The sequence below is a fragment of the Homalodisca vitripennis genome, chromosome X (genome assembly GCF_021130785.1).
Source record: "Homalodisca vitripennis isolate AUS2020 chromosome X, UT_GWSS_2.1, whole genome shotgun sequence".
NCBI lineage: Eukaryota > Metazoa > Arthropoda > Insecta > Hemiptera > Cicadellidae > Homalodisca > Homalodisca vitripennis.
The window spans coordinates 71,413,378-71,427,976 of record NC_060215.1 but is presented as its reverse complement, the minus strand read 5'-3'; the positions used below and the strand labels follow the sequence as shown (position 1 = coordinate 71,427,976).

General features: G+C 30.0%; 2 protein-coding genes across 3 annotated transcripts in view; one reads left to right on the top strand and one right to left on the bottom strand.

Moving 5' to 3' along the window:
- LOC124369178 (F-box/LRR-repeat protein 20) overlaps positions 1-9,742 on the bottom strand; it is a 55,116-nt gene extending 45,374 nt beyond the window's left edge. The window contains exon 1 of one of the 2 annotated variants that reach the window (XM_046826986.1): positions 9,406-9,742. In XM_046826986.1, the coding sequence (XP_046682942.1) occupies positions 9,406-9,462 (57 nt within the window). In that variant the 5' untranslated portion in view covers positions 9,463-9,742. Of the gene's footprint in view, positions 1-9,174; positions 9,331-9,405 lie in introns of those variants that run through there. The other variant, XM_046826988.1, reaches the window with a different exon arrangement.
- Positions 9,743-13,944: 4,202 nt separating this feature from the next.
- LOC124369176 (protein-serine O-palmitoleoyltransferase porcupine) overlaps positions 13,945-14,599 on the top strand; it is a 57,945-nt gene continuing 57,290 nt past the window's right edge. The window contains exon 1 of the mRNA XM_046826981.1: positions 13,945-14,323. The gene's annotated coding sequence lies outside the window, so the exon portion shown is untranslated. The remainder of the gene's footprint in view (positions 14,324-14,599) is intronic.

Genomic DNA, 14,599 nt, shown 5'->3' with positions numbered 1-14,599 from the left:
CATAGTAAATTTAATTATGTCATATCGATAAAATGTGTATTTTATACCTATAATAACATAACACTTATTAATAAACATAAATTGCACCTAATTAACTTATATTTCTTTCTAAATCTAATATTTCCTATTACTCAATAAATTCTGAAAACTCATACAAAGGTTTAGCAAAAAAATATTCTTTAAAGTGCCTTTGAAATGTTTTTTAAAAAAATTCTTAAATTTTATTTACAGATGGTAGTTTGATGGAGATTTTGCTCCCAAATAGATTGTCTTTTTCTTAAAGAATTCCAATTTGAGGGCCTGAATGGCTATGTTGTCTTTATGGCAAGTCAAATACCTGTGGTTAGCACCCAATATAGGCAATTTATTTGAACTATTAACTGTTTTGTGAAATGGATAGCTTGATAAATATACAGAATGTACAATGTCAATATTCACTAATCCCTCACTAACTCATTCCAATTGAGCCCTAAAATTTGACTTACAGCATGTTTTTGTAATAAAAGTATTCTATTTAGATAGAATTTTGAAGTAGCTCCATAGATGCATAGTCCAAAAGAAATTACGGAGTCAATATATGCAAAGTCAAGAATCTTAAGACTATGAACGAAGCAGAGTTTAAACATTTTATAAATTACAAACGATTCAAATGAGATCTTTTTAACAACTTGGTCAACATGTAGATCCCAAGATAAATGTTTATAGTGTTAATCCTAAAATTTTTGTTGGATCTACTTGTTTTAATAATTTGTCTTTAAATATTATACAAGGTTCTAGCACTTGACTTACAATAATTTGTTGAAAATACTACAAAATTGGTTTTAGTTTGATTTGCTAATAATTTATTATTGTTTAAGAAGAAGTCTTTAATTATAAGCTAATAGATGAGATTCACTTATCTTGACACTTGCATCATCAACAAATATACATATTTTATTATGAGGACTCCCATTCGGCAAACTAGGTAATCCCCCTTATGTAGCATAAGAACAAAATAGACTGCTGAGGAACGTCATGTTGGATCTCTACCAAAGTAGAAAAGCAATTTGTTAATTTGTTGTTTAATTTCAACAAACTACTTCTTGTTGGTCAGGTAGGACAAACCATGCCAAAATATTTGTACTTATACCGAGAGTTTGTAATTTTTTCAAAAGCAAAGCATGTGATACACTATCAAAGGCTCTACTTAGATCCAAAAACACATCGGTCTTTTCTCCTTTATCAACTGACTTAATAATAGATTCAATAAAATCAATTCCGGCTGTAATTACTAATCGTTTTGGTCTGAATCCATGGTGATCAGAATCATGTAAATTATTCTCTTTTAATTAATTAACCAGTTGAGTATACATAGCTTTCTCAAACATTTTAGAAAATGACGGTAATATTCATAAAGGTAGATAACTTTGCAATTCTTTATAATCAGAATTTTTGCAAAGTGGTATTACTTTAGCTATTTTTAACTTTTCAGGAAAATGGCCACTTACAAAAGATGAATTGATCAGATGAGTCAAAGGTTAAGCTATAATTTTAGTAATAATTTTAATATCTATCATAGGTATCTTATTAAAAACTGATGACCACTTATTTTTTTAAAGAATCAATTATTTTTAACATTTCCTCTTTTGTGACATGTTTGCATATAAATTTGGAATTGATTTTTTTTATTTCGTGAAATTAGCGTCATCATTTTTTGTGCTGATTTGGGTATAATTGACTCATTTACATAATAATTCAAAGTTGTTAAAAACAATACTTATCTTTTTTAGATTTGAAAATAATTTACCATCTATAAGAATTTCTATTACTAGTTATAAATGTTTTACCATTGCTTGTTTCCTGATTTATAAGATTCCAAAATGCTTTACGAACATTATTTGAGGTATTAAATACATTGTCAAAGTGTTGTCTTTTTGCTGTGATAATTTTCTTTTTAAAATACTTATTATATATACTTATTATATATTATATATATACTTGGTTTTCAGTATATTGATTCTTAGTAGATCTTGCTAGTTTTCTTAGTTCCATTATATGCTGCTTTCCTTCTTTTAATTCATCTGTGTACCAGCTTTTATTATGTTGTCTGGACCTTTTCTTCAATTTTGGTAAACATAAATTATAATAGTATTTAAAAACTTGATAAATACATTGTATTTACAGTTAACATATGCAGTATATACATCAAGCCAGTTTCCTTTGCCTAAAAGCTTTTTAAACATGTCAGTGCTATTTATTGTAAAATTTCTACATTCATTAAGTATAGGCTAGTATTATTAGTTTTATTGTCATTTACATAAAAATCTAAAAGCTCCAGGAACAATCCATCATTACCAGAAATCAAAGTATTTAAGGCAGAAATATTCAAATATCTTTTATCTATATTAGTAAACATATTGTCTAAAGCAGAGATTGATGAAAAACGTGTACGAAAATCAACCAAATAATTCAAATAAACACTCCGAGCATATCAGTTAGTGCTAGGTGAATTTATAAGAACATAAATATTTACATCACCTACAAATATTACATTTTTATATTTTCCACACAAAAAATATAAAATACATGTAACTATATACTATATTTGTTATCTAACATTATAATGATTGTTCTCTTAAGTCATGTTTCAGCTTTTAATTAAACGGAACAAAGGTCTGTTAGAATCATGTTTTTATCATCACAATATTTAGTTTACTGACACTGAGTGTCATATTTGATGTTATTTATACACACTAAAAAGAGAAGTGGGAACAGAATACAATTTTGGAACACACTGATCTAGATTTCTTCTCATTCAGGAACAGATTTAAAAAATTTTTTACTACTATTATTCTTTGTTTATTAAAATTGAGACATCATAAAATTCATTCCATAGCAATGTTAGAAAATTATACTTCTATTTTTCAAGTATAATATCATATACAAAACAGTTAAACGTCTTTGATTATTTACTAACCTATCACCAATTTTAGATCAAACAGGCAACACTGATTATTCGTGATAATTATTTGGATGTTTTGTTTCCATGAAAAAAATTTAATTTTAGCATATTTTTATTGATGAGGAAAAATAACATCTTGAAGAGATGAAGTAAGTATGAGATATATGGATACAGTTTCTGCAAATTACTGACTGCTAACACATTGCTTACTTTCTGTATGAAAAAATGTAGATAGATAACATTTTAGATTGGATAAAATAATAATTGCCTAATTTTAAAATCTGGCAAATGAGTGAATCACCCTTTCAAATCTCCTATCATTTTTAAGTATACAACCCTCTACCCCATAGCTCTTTTTTTGTTTTAAGTGAAAAAGTTTTTTCCGTGATCTCCGCATTTACAGTTTTGGGAAGAAAGGGTAGCATCCACAGGTTGTTGTACAAATAACCTTTTAGAATTTTCAGCTGAGAATTGGACTACTATTTCCACAGACATATTTATACATTTCTTCTTAAACGTTTTGCAACATCATACCCATTAGTATGAGATGTTTTACTAGAATATCAAAGAAATCCGATTTTTTTACTTAATTTAACCTTAAACAGACTCCAAGAGGTTTTACATATGATTTTACATTTGATTTCTTTATTGTGTCATTTTATGCTATATTTGGCAATATCATAAAAGTCAGAAGGGTCCCAAGCCATCAAGGAATCTTAGAAAATAAAGAAACAAGACACACCGGCCAAGAAGACAGCTCAAATACACCCTAATCCCACAAGAATCATGTAACATATGTTATTCAACAATAAGATCCACAGATCTTGCCAAGGCAGAACACTGCAAACTTAGTCTCAGTCAATGTTTTGGAAAGCCTTTTATCGAAAGCGCTACCCCTACAATTCAAAAAGCAGGGAGCAAGTGAAGAGTGCAATTGAATTTGTTTTGGTCATGGCTATCTCTGGAAACATTTGCACAGAGTGTATCTTTTTAATGGAAATCCTGCAGCGACTGTACCAAACAGAAGAAGCGTCAGAACATGTCATATTACATTATGGAGCATATTTGATTGTGAAACATTTTGGATTGTGAAGCATATTGGATTGGTAAACGAAGCAAAATTCTACAGTGCTCTAAATCCTCCAACTTTGTCAACGATGAAATTAGGATTGATACGTTGCTTCTAGACATAGTCAATGGTACAGATATTGGTTTTCAATGTTATAACTGAAGGGTCTAATTAAGAACTGTATAAAAGCCACAATTTAGCCTCTGCATGAACTTTTTACTTCTAATTCTTATTAATTATTATAATTATTAAAAAAGAGATGGGACTTACACTAGTCTTGAAATATGCTTATAGGGGAAAGCTTGAGGCTTTACACCAGACTTGATATAGACTTGAGGCATTACACCAGTCTTGATATAGACTTATAAGGAAAAGTGTGAGGTTATCGTATTTTGTTGTATGAAATGTTAGTGATGTTTTAATATTGCAACTTTTAGTTTTACATTGTATATAAATTTCAAAAATAAATAATTCTTATTAATCCCATTAAATTTGTTCAGTTTGCTAATAAAAATACATATTACTTACTGATTCTTGTGCTTTTGACTAATTACATAAGAATGAGTTCTAACATAAATACATACATTTTCTTCATCAAGAACAACCTTGTGAAAATTATACATTCTATGTCAAACGAGTGGTACAGTTTGTTATCAATGTCTGTTTTACAACTTATTTTCACATAATAAAAATATAGAAACTAATTTATAATGGAAAATATTGTTACTTTATGACAAATAATATTGCAACTACACCATTGATCATTCATAACAAGACAGCTGACAAACAATGTTAAGTTAATAATTTACTGCACCAATGAAGTTTTGCTTTTTGATTATTCTTAAAAAAGAGTGGCTATACAATAAACAGACTGTAATTGCTGCAGAGGATCGACAAAAACAATAGGGCTAAGATTAGGGGACACTCAGGTCCTATTATTCCCCTCCATCTCCTATTTGGTCCTCAGCTTCCCAACTCACTCAGACCAGCAATGGCGCTACACTCCACTCTGTCACACCGACTCAAGAGAATAAAGCCTCTAATCTGTTTAAGCATTGATAGCAAAAGTGACCAAGTTACAAAAATCCTTATTGAAAATCGGTTCAAACAGTACTGTAGTGTTTGGTGTTAAATTTACAATATATTAAGAAAACACTAAGTAATGGGATTTTGTATAATTGAAGATCTTTCGAATAAATTAACATCAGAGTAAGGGGGAGACTCAGTACAATAATAGGTGGGCAGTAAAGATAAAAAGTGCACTAGATAAGATTTTAACCTGCATCATCATTAATTCAAACTAAAAGTCCAACATCTGGACCTATACAGCAACCAGCTCACACAACAAATGGTAAATTTTTTAAGTTTTTTGAAGTTTGTTTTTGATGATGGAAGGATTATGAAGGAAACAGGATTATTACGGACATTTGCTATTGTTCAGTGATACAAAAAAATCAGTAACACTAAGTTTCGAGATCTGCAATCTGTCTCTTCTTCAGGTGAATAACTAACCTAACACATAATTAAAAACTAGATTAAAATAAACATATCATACCAGAGCATTGTGACAAGCGTAAATCAGGAATCACAACCACCATGTTGTGTGTCAACTTCACTAACTCTAAAACATGCACTTAATAAAAATTAAACACAACACTGATTATTCAAACTGAACTACAGAAAATAGATCTGCATTCACTGACCAACCACCTACAATTGACGACTGATTTGCTGGAAGACCTCTTATTTTGAATATTACTGACTACTATTTGGTTTTCTTAACCCTTAAAGTGCCGAAGAAAATTTTGCCTCAGTTCATTTAGTGTATATTTAAAGATTTTTTTTAATTCTGTTTTTTCCAAAATTAAATATATTTTCTATTCTTTGAAGAAGAAATAACAAACAAACAAATTTGTTTAAAAGTTCTACCGTTTTAACGCGTACACACACCTTATATGTGGGTGCCCTGTACGGTTATATCCATATGGTGTTTGGAAAGTTGTGAGACAAAACGTCAACAATTTGTTGTGGAAATTACAATAAACTTATACTACAATAAGAAATATTTAAAATTGGTTTTAGATTATTATACATAATGTGGGTAAAATAAATATTACAGCCATTCCATAGAAAAATAATCCTAGATGTAACATCTAAAACATTTTTGTACACTAGCAGTTATAGTGTGTAAGAGAAATCTAAGCTAGCAGAATCAATAACTATTTTTATAATTGTTTTGTTTTTACATATTTTTGCACTGTTAATTAACATGTTCCTGTTAGCCCCTTCAGATTTGAAGTTATAGGTGATATTGAAAAAATATAACAAGAAGAACAACTTGATCATCTGTTTGCTAACATTTGGAAGGAAACCCTTGTTAACTGTGCTTTTCAGTGACTTGACTTTGATCAAGTTGATGATCAGAAACTTGGAAGTTTACCTTGTTGTACAGGCTCCCCGGAATATCCATCCATATCAGGAAAGGTAAGAAAATTTTTTTTATTTAAGTAATATTAAATGAAACATTTAATTAAACAATGAATTTTGAGCTAAAGATTTAATTAAATTTTTCTTACTTCTCTTTGCATTTATATTAAATTTGAAAATTTGTATCGTGAGTAACGCTCTTTCATTAATATGGTTTGGTAAAACTTTCAAAGTATTTATCTTTACAATAAACTGTTGTACTGCAACAAACCTTTTGTATAGGTATATAGGCTTACCACTAACAGAGAACAATCTGTATAAATTGTATTATATTTCCACATAAACCTAAAAAATTTGTTTGTTTTCAGACATGAATTCAAATATAGAGAAACATGCTATGGAAAAATAAAGTCAGACTGTTTGTTCAGAAATGCAGGGATAGATTGAAACTTGATCAGTAAGCTAGAATAATCACTTGAAGACAACAAAAGACTAGCGAGAAAAAAGAATTAATTGCAGGTAGATCAACAAAATTAAGTAAGATTGAGATACAATTGAAGCGTTTAAAGAAAACCGAAAGAAAAATAAAATATAGGTAGAAACACAATACAGAGACAAACCAATCCAATGAACTTGATGAATATGACACATTTCCTCAGTCCAGTTGTATGATTCAACAGAAACGGTTACGGTGCTTAGAAATGTATACAGATTCTGAAGAACAAGAACAAGAAGAAGACCGATTAAAACTATTGGCTAGACCTGTGTCCAAAAATATAATGAAGGTAGGACAGTTTTTTGTTATTGAATTTGTTAGTGAGAAAAAGAGAAGAAAAGTATGTGGGGATTCCACAAACCTGTGTCGATAAGGATGACAATATTGAAGTTGTGTACATGAATATGGTTAGTCGAAAAAAAAAAAGAACAGTTATTTTAAATCGACAACTCAAAGTCTTACATTGTTGCATTTACAGAAATATGTGGACTATTCAAGTCTCCAGAAATAAAAGAATCAGAAAATCAAATATTTTATAAATTTGAAAAGTCAATTGAATTAAAACTTATTTAATGTAAGAAGACTCCCTATATCAAATATGCTTAGAGAGACTTTAATTAAGTTATATACAGTAAAGTATTCTATACTTTAGTTTGGTAATTAAAAATAACATTTATTATATTTTATCATGTGTTTTATTTACATTATTCTCAATGTCCTGTCCACAACACGTACTTTGTTTTACACATGTTTTTTCCCTTATTATTCTGCTATATAGTTTAAATTGACACTACTGCGTTATCAATTAACTACAAGAGTTATCTAACACTTACTCTCTGAAATTGAGCAAAAATATATTTTACAGAAAATTTTACATGAAGTTGAGGTTCTTTTTCCCCTGTCTCTTTTTCGTCCTGTCCATAACAGACCTTTAATTGTTAAAAGCTGGTTTGAATAATTTTATGTGGCACACAAATTGCAATCAGAAGTTGGCAGATCTAACTGACAGCTTACAGCACAGTTTTATTTCTGTGTACATGTAGGATTTCTTAATTATTTAATTCAATTTATCCTACAGGATGTCCTGTCCGTAACAATGGAATGGCTGATTATTCACTTAGATTATTTGTATATCTTTATTGTTGTACAAGATAAAAATTTCTCATTAAACATTACAATCAATTCGTAAAACTTGCATGGAAAGTCATTACTCTTTTTTGCATGGAAAGTCTGAAAACAGGTCCTAAAAGGTTAAGAAAAATTATTGAAACTTATTCGTAAATTTCAACTGCACATCATAGCATTAATATTTTTCAGTTTGTATTGGACAATCTTAAAAATTACAAACATTGGTTATAAATAATATATGTGTACAACTTTCTTTGAAATTGATAGCAATGATACATTTTCATGATATATTTTTACTCTAGCAATTCTTACATAGACAGCAGTTAAAAACTAAATCTTCATTGCATATTAAATTAATCATGGCACTCATTCCAATTTAACAATTTTTCCTATGAATAGATGCTCCAATAAACTCTTTGCTTGTCATTACAACATAGTTATTTGTGATCCCATAAACCTATTTAAACATTACTCAACTTATATTGACAAAATGTAAGTTTATAAGATTTACGTCTGATTTAGACATGTGATAAAGTAAAAGTAGTTTTTCTTTGTAAATACTGAGAAAAAAATACAATAAGTAATTGAAACATTGCATGTTCAACATATAGTCTAATTAATTTTAAACTGTTTAAAACTAAATGCCCTAGAAAGAAAAGAAAGATAATTTATTGCTGGTTTATCTCTGCTTACATTCTTTGCCCTTGAATCAAATTGTGAGATTACATAACACAAAAACAAAGGGTAAATAAATGGAATCAAAATGTAAATAATAGAACATGGATTATCTGAATTACTTCAAACTCATACTGTAATGAGTTAGTCATCTAAGATGTAATTTCCAATCTAAATTTATTAAAACAACTCAAAGAAAAGGGAAAATAGTGCTTACTTAAAAGGCACCTACATACAATAAGAATACAAAAAGCCCACATAAGATAAGCCAATATGAAAATATAGCACTTAATATTTCTGACTAACCCATGTTACATTTACATAATTTTTAAGCCACTAAATCAAGGTTCACAACTTTAAATGTGTTAATTATAACAAATAAATATTTTACTGTTTCTAATTGCTTGAATATTGAGATGGACCCCTATATTTACTGACCTTATTAGTCCTATCTTTAACAATTTTATCTACACTGCACATACTTTCATAAACAAATTGTCTGGAAGCATAGTGAATAACAGTAGTTAACTACAGAAAAATAAAAGGTAAATATGATGGCCTATGTGTCAAGACAGAAAATTTAACCTTGACAATCAAATCAGCTGTTTTCTACTAAACCATCACAAAGAAAAGTCACTGACATAAAATTCACTGAAAATGTTACATTACCTCTATTTTGTGTCGCGTGTTGTGTATCATGATATCGTGAATAAACACAGACTTCATAAAAGCTGCATTTAATTTCCAATATAAGGGTAATTTAAGTCCCGAGGCCCTAATGGGCAAAAGATGTACGTGTATATAGCTGAAGTATTATTCTGTTACTGTAGTTCGAACAAAATCTTAACGTTAAAATCTGCTCTCATTTGCTATAATTCCAATCAACCTAAGACTAGGACAATTTAAAGCATTTAAAGAAAGGCGTAATTACAGATATTCTTTCCCAAATATTTATAAACAAAAGACACATGAAAATACAGATCTTACAAAAAATGACAGCTTTACGTTCTATTTGCAGTGCAACCAACGCTCCAACTCCAACCCCAACGGGGGCACGATATATAATCAAAACCAGATATATAAAATGTACTCAATTGCAGCTGAATCTGGAAATTCTCACTATTCCAAATCAGTTTAATAAATTACTTCTGTCAAACACGCAATGAAACACAACTTTTTTCTTGAATAATTTTGTGATATATCTATTTAAGTGAGGTTTAAAAATGAAAGGCTGTGTTTCTAAATACTTCAGGTGGAAATTATTTCAGAAATTAAAAAGGAGAAGAATGATAACTCCGGAAAATGAACATACTACTGAGGGGTTAAACTTGACAAAGGGATACTTCTTAAATAAATGTTTGTACTATAGGTACAGGGTACTAGAATTATGCATATTTGGGGGTTTGTCTTTTGCCTTTGTTTTAATTTTATTTCAATGTAATGTAAAATTAAATTTTAAATTCCTAATGCATTATTTCATATTCATATTTATAAAATATTTTTATGGCAATAAAAAGACATTACATTGAATCTCTAAACTCTGTATGTACGAATTAAGGTAGCGTAGGTAATTACTTCTTAAGACTGGAGTTTCTTGAACACGAACACATGTCTGTATAAATAAGACGAACATATCTTGACAATAAAGATATGGATCCAGTAGTTGTTTTAACAACACATACTTAATTTCTTACGCAGACAAAAAGACTAGTAGATGAAATTTTTCCAACCTTTCTAGAGATAGGCTACACTACTACGCAACATTTCAACAAACACAAAAATAAGTTCCAATTGATGTGACAACATATTTTTAACGTTTAAAGCCATATACTTGCACAGAGTGACTATGATTGCTCAAATAGGTAACATATTTCCACTTCGTTTAGGCTCTTCAGTCATAGATAGGTCTGAAGATTACGTTCACAGATTGCAGTAACTGTTACAATAAGAGGCAGATTTCAGAAATAACAAGTGGTGGAGAGAAAGGCACAAATCCTTGGTACCTATAAATTTTGCTTTAATTATGTTGTCACTGATCCCCTTACGTGATTATGTGATAAATCTGACATTTCGGTATAATTTTGATAAAGATACTGTTAGGTATAAAAATAACACTGATGATAAAGTGTATTTCAACATTCGTTTATGACTATTTTAAATGTACAAATAATTACTTCAACGTATCTGTTGAAAATGGCGATCTATAGATTTGACCATTTTGGATAATTTAGATAATTTAGATTCGATTTATTAAGTATAATTGAAACCAATTTAATATAATTCTGTGGATGCTTTAATGATGAAGTCTGTACAGTAAAATGTTGTGATCAACAACATCAAAAGTCTTTGTTGAATCACACAAGAGGCCTCTACTGTGGTCTACCAGATTCAGTGAAAGTTAAAAGTGTTCTACGAAAGGATGTATTGGACGTAATTTTATGAATTAATCGAATCTGAAGTCTAACTGAGAAGGAGTAAAAGTTTCCTTTTATTCTAAAAAGCTGTTCAATATCGGTAGTGCACGATTATTTGGATATCTTAGAGAAAATGGGGGCTATTTTAATTGGTCTAAAAATCTGATAAATCACAAACTTTATGTCTTAGGAATAAGAATATATGGACATTTTAGGATAATCTTGAGTCATGAGAGAATTTTTAAAATGGGTGAAGGCTATAACACTAAACCTTTGAAAAATTACAATACTCAGTACTATTATAAATCAGTTGATTTTCTATTTTTATTAAATTAATTGCATTTAAAATCTCATTCATTTCAATATATCGAAAGCAAAATCGATTTCATCCACTTGAATAGAAATTTTGGGAAGACAGGAGTTTCTTTTATTTGATGTTAGACTGAAATCAAATAGAATTAATTTGCCATCAGCATTTATAAAATGATCGATTAAAATATTTCTAATTAATAAAGGATCCTCAATCATTTTACCAGTGAACCCCAGCTCAAGGCTACTCTACTAGATAACGAGAAAACTTAAACTAGATAACGTGGGTCTAGAACCATGGATGGTCCTGATTGAATTACCACTGGTGTCTATCGAGTTCTAGCATGATCGGACTCTTCAATATTAACTGTTGATGTTCTTTTTCATTGTTATGTATTTTTCAAATCCTTGACTTAAAAATGTCCTTTGGCGATCTACCCAGAACTATAACCAAAACTGCTAATAAACTAACCAACTAATTTTATACTTCGTCTTGCTAAAACCCGAAAAACTAATTTACCATTTAGGGGTTCTAGTACTCTGGTTTATAGGAGCTTATAGCCAATCGCTCATGTCCCGGTGCCTTCCCTTGATTCGAAATTCGAACCTTCCGGACAACAACCCTAAACCATTCTAGCTCAACCACGGTACTGTAAATATATACATGGTTCTTCAGCCAGATTTCGACAAATAAGGGTCATTGCTTTCATTCTGGAGTGGCTGCTCACAGGCAGTTGTTCTTAATGAAGCCAAATTCACATTTAAGTAGCCACAAGCTTAGGCTACATTTAGAGTTCATATATGAGATAGGAGTTCACGGCCCTCCTGCACGTGAGGGAACGATAGAGAGTAATTGAGAGATGTTGAGTGTCTGAGGACGTTAAGTTGGTTTGAAGGGAGTTGAGTGAGAGGAGAGAATCACAGCTAAGCCAAATTGAACCAGAGAGTTCATTTTTCGAGCTATAGAGACCTGTTTTATTTTGATATTGCTATCTTGCACAACGAGCGGATATTTTGCGAGTCCTGAAATACTAATTTTGCAAATATATGGTCCTGTGTGTTATCAGTCCGCACCGCTGTATATGTGCATACATATACTACACATTATATAAATATATATGTAATGTATTCCTAACACTCCTATTTATATTACATAAATTTAAAATAGAAAATAAAATCAATATAACCTGTATTGGGTGTTCTGAATATGTATGTTTTGTGAATGTGTTTATTGTATCATTTTTTACTCCTCCCTAGACTAATGGTTATAATCTCAGCTCTCTAACTGAGAGATCATGGGTTCAAATACCGAAGAGAGCCAATCGTGTGTAGAAATAATACAATACAGTGAAGATTAACCCTTTTCCGGGCCAGGCGGCAATATATTGCCGCCATAGATCGTGTCTGAAAAGTGCCAGGCGGCAATATATTGCCGTCGGTGACATACGCGAAAAGCGCCAGGCGGCAATATATTGCCTTGATATTCGTAATTTTCTTTAAAAAATACGACATCAAATGATTAAAGTTTTATGTTTTTTTATTCCCTGGTATATTTGTAGATATTTAATATGAATATAATTTTTATTTTGGAGGTCTATGCATTTTTATTTCGTAATTGTCACGTGACATTATCAGGTGACTCGATCTATTGTTGTTAATTCTTTATGCTTTAGTGCAATCGTACTATTATATGCTGGATTCTTCTTCATTATTTTATTTTGTGGTTGTAAATATTAGTAGTGTTACCTGCTTAGCTATTGTGTGTAGTAGTTACAATGACTGACAATTTGCGATCTCACGGGAGTGAAATTGTAAGTAGCATATTTGTAAATAGAAAAAGTGTAAATAAATTTCAAATAAAATTGTGTAAATATTTCTTGGTAAATAGTCTTTTTAACTGTATTGAAACTGCTTATGGATCCTACAATCATCTGTTTACCGGTACATCCGTAATGTGAATATTTATTTTAAGTTTCTTGCAGTTAAGAGTCAGTTGCTTTATCACTTGTTGCGAAGTACAATCATGCGTATTTATACAAAATGTGTCATAAAAAATTTATTTATGAGAGAAATAACACAACATTTTGTATGGTTGTTCCTTCATAAATGTACAATATAATAACATAGCTTTCTACAGTAAAATTATTTTCCCTTTTTTAGTTATTTACGAAAAAAATAAAAAAATAAAAATTTTTTTATGTAATCCATTAAAACATTATTTTTTTTAAATTTTAAATTACTTAAAAATACATCTTTATATTTTTTTGTTGATAGTATATATCTATACGAGTAATTTGGTGCAACTTTTAGGTCATTCTCTAATGTTTATGAAAAGTTATAAATTTTAATCTAAGAGACTGCAAAATCGCCAATTTTAGCCTGGCACTTTTGACTAGTCACAAGGGGATAGATATGTGAAAAAATTTTGCAACATCTCATATTTGGTCCTGGCCCTGAAAGGGTTAATAATAAAAACAACAGTGTACATCGAAGCCGGCACAGCTAACGCTGAGGCTGGGAGAGAAAAAAAATTGTAATATTGGGAGGCCTTTGTTTGAAAATTGGTTGGTCTAACCTTGCCCAATGGGAAAATTTCTTTTGTTTACATTTTTACACTATTTTAAATTTTGAAAGTTAAAATTATTCTGAGGTTAGTTATTGGAATGATGACTGGTTGATTAAAAGTAAGATGTTTTAACGAGAATTAATATTTTTCTAGATATTTTGCAGTATTCTGAAGTTTGTTTTTGATGACAGGAAGGATTGTGAACAAACAGGATTTTTCCGGACATTTGTCATTGTTCAGTGATACAAAAAATCAGTAACACTACGTTTCGAGACCTGCAATCTGATCTCTTCTTCAGGTAAATAGCCAACTTAAGATATAATTACAAACTAGGTTAAAATAAACAAATCATATCAGAGTGTCATGGGTGTCTGTTAGTGCCAAACAGTAGAGACTAATTGGCTGGTCTAATAGTATGTAAATATTTGTTTAATTTGATTAACTAGCAAAATGTACATGTTTATAATTCTTTAGTACAGTTCATGTTTGTATCAACATTAGAATATGATCATAACCCTCAAACTATGGATATACATAGGCTATTTGTGCTGCTATTTTATAAAACTTGTCATCA